Source organism: Trichechus manatus, unplaced genomic scaffold, assembly GCF_000243295.1.
Source record: "Trichechus manatus latirostris isolate Lorelei unplaced genomic scaffold, TriManLat1.0 scaffold00300, whole genome shotgun sequence".
Lineage (NCBI taxonomy): Eukaryota > Metazoa > Chordata > Mammalia > Sirenia > Trichechidae > Trichechus > Trichechus manatus.
The window spans coordinates 274,386-282,998 of NW_004444236.1; the positions used below are offsets into that span (position 1 = coordinate 274,386).

Genomic DNA, 8,613 nt, shown 5'->3' on the forward strand with positions numbered 1-8,613 from the left:
AAAAAAAAAAGGTTGAGAAGGGAGAGGGTTGACATGTTGTGGGGTTGTTAACCAATGTCATAAAACAATAAGTGTACTACTGATTCATGAGAAACTATTTGTTCTGTAAGCCTTCACCTGAAGTACAATAAAAAAAAAAAAAAAAGATTACAGTTAAGAAAACCCTATGGAGCACAGCTCTTCTGTAACACATCGGGTTGCCATGAGTAGAAAAAACTCAACAGCAACTGTTTTTTGTTTTTTTGGTCCTTAATGGACGTTTTAAACTTATCCTATAGCTATTTATGTCTAGTTTGATTAAATCATGATTAGAAACTGTGGTCTACATATTAATTCTCTTAACTATTTTGAGGCTTGTTTTACGGCCTAGCATTTGTTTAATTCTACATGTGCTTGAAGCCAATCTATATTCTCTATACTTTCAGTAGGTAGATGTTGTTAATTATTTTCTTCAAATTTTTTTGCCCTTACTTGTGGTTTATCTGCCTGATATATTAATGACTCAGGGGAGAGTTTTACCAAGCAGCACTGAAAGCCACAGACTTCCTCACTGGGGCAAGTCCCATCCACCACAAAGCGGAGAGCAGAGCAGAACACACAGACTCAGCAGAATGGCTAAGAGTAGCAGAAGAGGCTAGGTTATTCATGCCTACTTCCTCCTTCCAAACTCACCAATCAGATTAGATCAGAGGTTTTCAAACTTTTGTTTGCTTCTGAATTATCTTGAGGGCTTGTTAAAACACAGATGGCTAGGTCCAACCCTCAACGTTTCTAATATAGTAGGTCTGGGATATGCATTCTCATTAAAAACAAAACAAAACAAAACTTTATAAGTAAGATTTCCCTGAGGCAATTCCAAGTGATTTTGTAAGACTTATTTATTCCACAGGATCTCTGGTGACCCAGCGGTTAAGAGCTTGGCTGCTAACCAAAAGATCAGCCATTCAAGTCTTTGAAATCCACCAGTTGCTCCTTGGAAACCCTATGGGACAGTTCTTCTCTGTCCTATCGGGTCACTATGGTCAGAATCTACTTGACAGCAACAGGTTTTCTTTTTTTTTAATTCCACAAGTAATCCATGACCCCGTATTTGGGGAAATCTCAAAAAGCCTTGTTCACTAACTGAGTCAAAGAACTGAAGAAATTATCCTCAAAATATTGGCATGATTTTTGCAACTTTATGATTGTGGAAGACAACATACTTTCCCAAAAATGACTTTGCAGATTCATATAAACAAATCTTGGCTCATATAAATCATGTTTAAAAGGATTTTCTCTTTCTAGCCCACATTTAAGTGAAAGGTCATTCAGGAGAAAGGTAATTTAAATGAAAGGTTATATGGTCATTATGTAGCCTGCTTCCTGGATTTCACATAAACTGTGAAAAATCTGTAATTGACAGGAATGGTAGTGAGGATGAAGACTCAGCCAGCAGGATCAAATCATCTTTTGTTCTCAAAATGTTATCCTTCTTCTCTCTTGCCCAATAAGTTAAAAAAATTTGGACTGAGTTCAGTCTTTTTACTTACTAGCTGATTTTGGGAAGACATTTGCCCATTTCTCAACCGTCGGAGATTTAATGAGAAATTGGACTGTCTTAGTCATCTAGTGCTGGTATAACAGAAATACCACAAGTGGATGGCTTTAACAAAGAGAAATTTGTTTTCACACAGTCTAGTAGGCTAAAAGTCCAAATTCAGGGCTTCAGCTCCAGGGGAAGTCTTCTCTCTCTGTCAGCTCTGGAGGAAAGTCCTTCTTGTCAATCTTCCCCTGGACTAGGAGCTCCTCTGCACAGGAACCCCAGATCCAAAGGACATGCTCTACTCCCAGCATTGCTTTCTGGTGGTATGAGGTCCCCACCTCTGCTTGCTTCCCTTTCCTTTTATCTCTTGTAAGACAAAAGGTGATGCAGACTGCACACCAGGGAAACTCCCTTTACATTGGATCAGGGATGTGACCTTAGTAAGGGTGTTACAATCCCACCCTAAGCCTCTTTAACATAAAATTACAATCACAGAATGGAGGACAACCACACAGTACTGGGAATCATGGCCCAGCCAAATTGATACACACATTTTGGGGGGAACATAATTCAGTCCATGACATGGACATAAAATATTCAACTGTAAAGTAGTATGTTTATGCAATGGATCATGGAATGGTTTTGTGAGGTATGGAGCCTGGTCCTACTTCTGGAAATGAAAGTAGAGAGCGAAGGCAGCTGCAAGATGGCAGGAGGCCTAGAGCAGGAAAGTTGACCAGAGCAGCCTTGTAAAACCCTGTGGCAGGCGATGTTCTCTACAGGTATGTGAGTTACCTTATGGGAAATATAGGTCAACAGAGAAAGTCTATGACTCATTGAATGCAAATTTTCACCCACTTCTGCAGGTTGGTGCTCTTGCCAAAAAAAAAAAAAATGCCACAGGCTTTTTGCTTCAGGAAAACAATGGAGCTTAAAGTCAAATGGTATAGTGGAAAGGATTCAGTTTAGGAGTTAGAAAACCATGGTGCTATTACATTCCCTGCCTGCTTCTAACTTGTCGTGTAACCTTAGTTGCAAATGGTGTTTACTCAAAGAAAGTCTTCAAAAATTATGTGTTGACTTAACCTGAGACTTGAACCTAGTCTAATTGTCTTACCATTATTTCCCATCGCCTTAGCCATTTCTCACCACAAAAGAAAAATCACTTTTGACTTGGGAAGGGAAAGAATCAAAGGTTGGGTTTCTGATAATGTTGTTTTTTCTCCCCACAAGACAATCTTCCCGGTTTAGTAATATTAAAATGTGTTTGCCTTTATTTAGGACGCATCAAATGTCAGAACAGACAATGTAGTCCAGATCTGGTCTAAATTATCAGGGAAAATGTAACTGCAGCTACGTTGTCATGGGAAAACCTCAAAATGGACAAACCATTGGGGATTTCAGAACATTCTGTGATCCTAGTCAGGATGACTAAGTTGGGAAGGAAGTCAGTGCTACTCTGTTTCACCCCACACACATTTCCCTCCCAATAAAATAACTTAAAATGAATACTAAGCCATTTTTGCTTAGAAATAAAGTCTTTGAACATTATTATTCAAAAACAGGAAGCCCCAAACCTTACTATAACAACAAACAACAAAACGCTATCCAGAAGAGATATTTTTCAAATGAGTTTTCTTTTTGTATTTTCAGTAGACTTGTGGCCATGTTAGCCTGAGACAAGGATTGTCCTTGATTAGATGCTATGGTTCCGTGACTGGTTTGAAGAGACGCTGCAGAGAAGAAGAAACTGGGTACCTAGGTTATTAGGATTCCAAAGTCTGAGGCTTGGGGAAAATGTCAGAATAAACTTCTGTGAGACTTACATTTGTTTTTCCCATTTTCTCCTTGCCAAGCCATGCAGTCCCTTCACCTCTTGCCATGACCTCACATCGCTGTAGATGTGTATGAGTGTATGTCTGTGTGTGTGAGAGAGAGAGAGAGAGAGAGATTATTCCTCAAAATGAAACTGTAATCTCTTTGAGAACAGAAATGATTCCTACTTTTTACATCTCCTCTTGGTTCCTAGAACTAGTTTTGCACTCTAAGTATTCCATAAATAGTGCTTCCTGGTTGGGTAACTTATATTTCAAATTCAAATGTCAGGATATATTTCTATAACTCACTTAGACCATCAGCACACTCAGCACCCTCATCACCAATCTCTTGCTCTTTCCTATTAGAAAATAAATTCTCAGCTCCCACTTTAAACATCCTTGTATTGCAGGATCACCCAAGAATACTCAACTCCACTCTTACGAGTCCTCTTCCAACTGATCACCAATTCACGTATGAACATTTACTCAAGCAAGTCTTTTCTTTTTTCTTTTTTGCCAACCTCATTTATTACTTTCTTCTCAATCTTTCTATAGTTATTCTATCTTGACCACAGCTCCCACAGCCACTTCTATTCTTTCCAAATCTTTCAATATAGTTCTATCTTTCTTTAAGTTCTAAGTCTATCTAAAAATTTTTACTCACACTCTTATTTTTTTGTTTTGTTATTTTTTTCATTTATATGGCCTTTCTGCCATTTAGACAGGCATGGGTTCAGAGACAGTATTTCTCCTCCCTGTGCATTGCCTACTTTGTCCAAATCCAAGGCTCTGATCATTTTATTTGACATTTGCAGTACATTCGAGAAACTACTTAATTAACATTCTGTTGTATTTGATTAGTTCATTGACTAATGAATTGATTTTTTAAATTCTTAAGTAGATAGTCTCTGACCCTACAGATCCTCAGGGTCCCTTTAACACGGCTCTAATCCTCTGAGTGACTCTCCTCAAAGCCTCTTTCACTCCCTTGTTACAAAGGTTATAAATCATAGGGTTGAGGAAGGGGGTAAAAAGAGCATACACCAAGGCAATAAATTTGTCCATGCCCTTAGCCCGAATCCCAGGTGGCCCCACATAGACAATGAAGGCAGAGCCAAAGAAAAGGGTCACTACAGTCATATGAGAGGAGCAGGTGGAGAAGGCCTTGGCACGACTGGTAGCTGAGGGCAGCTTCAACACAGCTCTCAGGATGCCCCCATAGAGTCCCAAAATGAGTACAATGTTGCACGCATTGATCAGTCCAATCACCACAATGTGGACCCAAGAATGCCAGCCTATGTCCACACATGCCAATTGCATTAACAGTGCCAGGTCACAAAAGTAATGAGCCACTTCCTTCAAGCAGAAGGGAAGAGTAGCTGTGAGACTGGCAGGAACAAGAGCTGCTGAGAAGCCAGCCGCCAGAGTGGCCCCTGCTAGCCATAACTGTACCTGTCTGCTCATGAGGGTATGGTAGTGGAGTGGGTGACAGATATCAAGGTAGCGGTCCAGCGCCATGACAGTCAACAGGTAGCACTCAGTCATGCCCAATGAGTGGAAGACATAAAACTGGATGAAACACAAAGTAGATGAGATGGGTGAATGCCCATGGAGCAAGGTATGCAGCAGTGTGGACACCATGGTGCTGACGTACCAGAATTCCAAGAAGGAGAGGACGCTGATGAAGAAGTACATGGGTGTGGACAGTCCAGAATCAGCTTGAACCAGGACGATAATAAACCGGTTCCCTGTTAGGGTGAGGAGATAGATGCACAGAGTCCCCAAGAAGGCAAGAGATCGCAGAGTCCCAGTAGTAGTGAAACCAGCAAGAATGAAATTTTGGGTCCAAGTGTGGTTGGCATGATCGATCATTCCTAGGAACAAGAGGTGAAGACAGAAGATTAACTACTTCAGGCTTCTTTTTCACTTGAGAAATTTCCCAAAAGAAAAGGCATAGAACACACAAGCTTGAAAGGATCTTACACATTATCAAATCAACTCCCCTCACTTTGTAAAAAAGGAACTGAAAACCAGAAGGGAGAAGTCATTTGCTCTATATCACAATCTGTTGCTGAGAAAATTGGAGTGGACTCCAGGTTCCCTGATTTGCAAGCCAGCACTTTTGTTATTGTACAGAAGTGGCAACAGAGTTACAGGCCCTGGTATTTTCTCCTACATACTCCACCAGGAAACAAGAGAGAGAGAAAAATTCCCAAACTCATCTCTTCTACAGCCCCTAATAAAATGTCCCACGATTATTTAAAACATCCACTCTGTATCCAACAATCAGCTGTACTGAGCTGTGGAGAAAAGAAACATATTTTCTAAGAATTTACCCCTGAGGCTCTTTCAGGGGCCTTCTTTGGAGTTCACGGGTGTTCTCAGGAAGGTCTAAAAGAGGAAGAGAGGGGAAAAGAAAAAATGTGGCTCCTCTGTTTACCCCCTCAATGCTCAGAACCGCAGAGCCAGAAGAGGAATTAGTGAGTAAACAGTGGGAATCTTAAGGAAAGGTTCTCAAAGGAGACATGCACCAGGAATTCCCGGAGGGGAAAATTGATAAGGTCAGGCCCCCATGGTGTTGGTCTAGAAGCCCTGTAGTATAAGAGAAGGATCATCCTTTTTAGGAACTGGCTTGATAAACTTGCTGTGTCACTAACTCTCAATGGACATTGGGCTGGGCCATTTCTCCTCTCTTTACTTTAAATCCCTCTTTTCTAAAAGAAGAGATTTAAGTAGATGTTTTATGCCCTTTAAAGTCCTAGTAGTCTATGGTACTCGAAAGTCACCAAAAAATATTTGTCGGGTAGGAGTGGGGGTGGGTGCTCAACACCAGTGTCCCAAGAGTTTTTCTCCCACATTCTAATAGGCCTCACACAGGAAAGGATCAAAGCCCTCTTCTAGCTCTCTTCTTCAACTACTCTCATTTCTGCTTCACCATCCCTGCCTATTACCTGACTGTTTTGATGATATTAAGACTTGCAGCTTTCTGCTCGGAGTTCTTTCTACCACCAAGACACTACCCGACTTATATTTCATACTCCTGGAAATGCTAGCCTTCCAGGCCTCCGTACTGTCTATTCCTTGGGGCTGCCTGGTGTAACTAGGTCTCAATAGGGGGTCCTCTGGGGCACAAAGTTAAGCACTGGCAAGTGAAGCAGATCATCACTATTTCTCAAATGCCTTTTCTCAGCTCTACAACCCTCATTGTTGGGCTCTGGAAGCCAATCCTAGAGATGTTTCTCCCTTTGGATCAATAGAGCTTTTGCAAGTCCCACATAGTTTTCCATGGTGAGAGAAGATCCATCTTACATGCCCTCGTGCATTAATGGAGAATAACACCTTCAGCACCCCAGCAGTGAGTCTCATCTTAAAAATTCTCCTTGCAAGGAGATTTCTCATTCAGCTTCTCACTCTGATCACTGCTAACCTCACCACTGTATGAGCACAATGAATACAGCACTACCAACACTTATGTCTGTGCTAAGCATCTCCATCACCATTACTGCCACCACCACCTCTACTTTCACCACGTCCATGATCATTTATCCATTGATTCAATCACTGTTTATTGAATAAGTTTTTCTTCCATGGAGCCCTGGTGGCATAGTGGTTAAGAGCTTAGCTGCTAAACAAAAGGTCGGCAGTTCAAATCCACCAGCTGCTCCTTGGAAACCCTATGGGGCAGTTCTACTCTGTCCTATAGCGTTCTGTGGGGTTGCTATAAGTTGGAATCAACTTGATGGTAATGGAATTTTTTTTTCTTCTTCCATGGATTCAGTGGGTGGGTTCTAATCACCAACCCTTAGGTTAGCAGCTGATATCAAACCACTTGTGCCACCCAGGCTCCTATTACATGTAGTACATTGTTCTAAGCTTCCACTATCATTACTTATACCATCACCACCATTTCTTCTACCCAGGGTATCCCTATGATGCACATACACTTTTTCAGGATGACTTTCATTTCTGTCTGTATCTTTAATATCTTCATCAAAATCCTGAAATTATTATTTGGGCTCTGACCTCAGCTGAGCACTGTGGGCATGCACTTAAATGGATATGGAGTCCAGGTAAATTATAGAATAAAAATATTTATCTATTTGATGTAAGCATTGTAATCATTCATAGATCCAAATGTACTTTTATTTTTCAGAATAAGAGATGGGGACAAATTCAGATAAGGATGCTTCATTAAAGATTAGCAAATAAATCATATTGAATGGAAGGCAATCACTGAATCTTCTGCAAACTAGAAAAGCTTACTGTGGGAGTTGGAGATTTTTGAGCAAAAGGAAAGGAAGTATTGGTTCTGTAAGTGCTAACATACCCTCAGGATTCAAAGAGTCTCTTTGAGTAAAACAAACAAACAAATAAAACTTGAGTGTTTGGATAATTACTTTAATTCAATCTTAACCACCTTGAACCTATATCCTACTTCATCTGAAATATCTGACTTTTTCCAGGATGGATAGTTGCAACTATTCTTTCACTAAATCACTGCATACTACATAGTCCTAAATACCCAAACACTCCTCATTTGCAGCCTTATTTTATGGACCTATATAGATTAGTCAACTATTTAGATTATTCAAATGGATATTTTTGCTGTACCCAAAGTAGCCATTTAAATATTTACTTTATTTCTCCATAGATTCACATAACATTGGTATTTATACATTCCTTTTCTATAATTCAGACTCTGAGAGAGACTTCCTTCACCTTTGTAGTGTCCACTTGTATAGCAATGACTTGGCATTAACAGAGTAGATTATAAGGACGATGTGCTATCCCTCAGAAGACTCTCAATGTCACATAAATACCTGAGCATAGGACTCATACAGACTATCTAGAATCAGTTAGTGTAGAAATATATACTAAAGGATTTGCATTCTATATGGATGAGGAGTAAAGGACTTTGGCTTAAAAGTAGCAAGAAGAAGAAGGGTAAAAGTTGGAGGGTTCCAAGTATATGACTTGCCTAGCCCAGAAGGCTGATTTTTCTCTTCTCATGTCATCAATTGTTAGAAGAAAGTGCTTACTTAGCAATTTTTCACTCCAGGAATGGGAGTGAGAGAAAAGAACAAGACCTAATATGCCAACACATAACTCATGATTTAGGGAGAAAGACAATGTCTAAAAATATTTATATTAAAAACTTAAGCCTTCATCTTAAGTGAGAATAACAGCACAATTAGAAGAGCGTAGTCAACGTCACTTAAATGTGTATGTAAAAAAAATTTTTGAAATGGCGTATCTTTGGCTATGTGTATTTTC

At 40.0% G+C, this 8,613-nt stretch overlaps 1 protein-coding gene across 2 annotated transcripts in view; it reads right to left on the minus strand.

Moving 5' to 3' along the window:
- Positions 1-5,892, minus strand: part of LOC101348832 (olfactory receptor 6S1-like) — a 49,942-nt gene extending 44,050 nt beyond the window's left edge. The window contains exons 1-3 of one of the 2 annotated variants that reach the window (XM_023725352.1): positions 5,676-5,892; positions 4,382-5,213; positions 3,349-3,441 (exon numbers count right to left, since the gene is read on the minus strand). In XM_023725352.1, the coding sequence (XP_023581120.1) occupies positions 3,349-3,441; positions 4,382-5,211 (923 nt within the window). In that variant the 5' untranslated portion in view covers positions 5,212-5,213; positions 5,676-5,892. Of the gene's footprint in view, positions 1-3,348; positions 3,442-4,381; positions 5,214-5,675 lie in introns of those variants that run through there. The other variant, XM_023725354.1, reaches the window with a different exon arrangement.
- Positions 5,893-8,613: the final 2,721 nt, after the last annotated feature.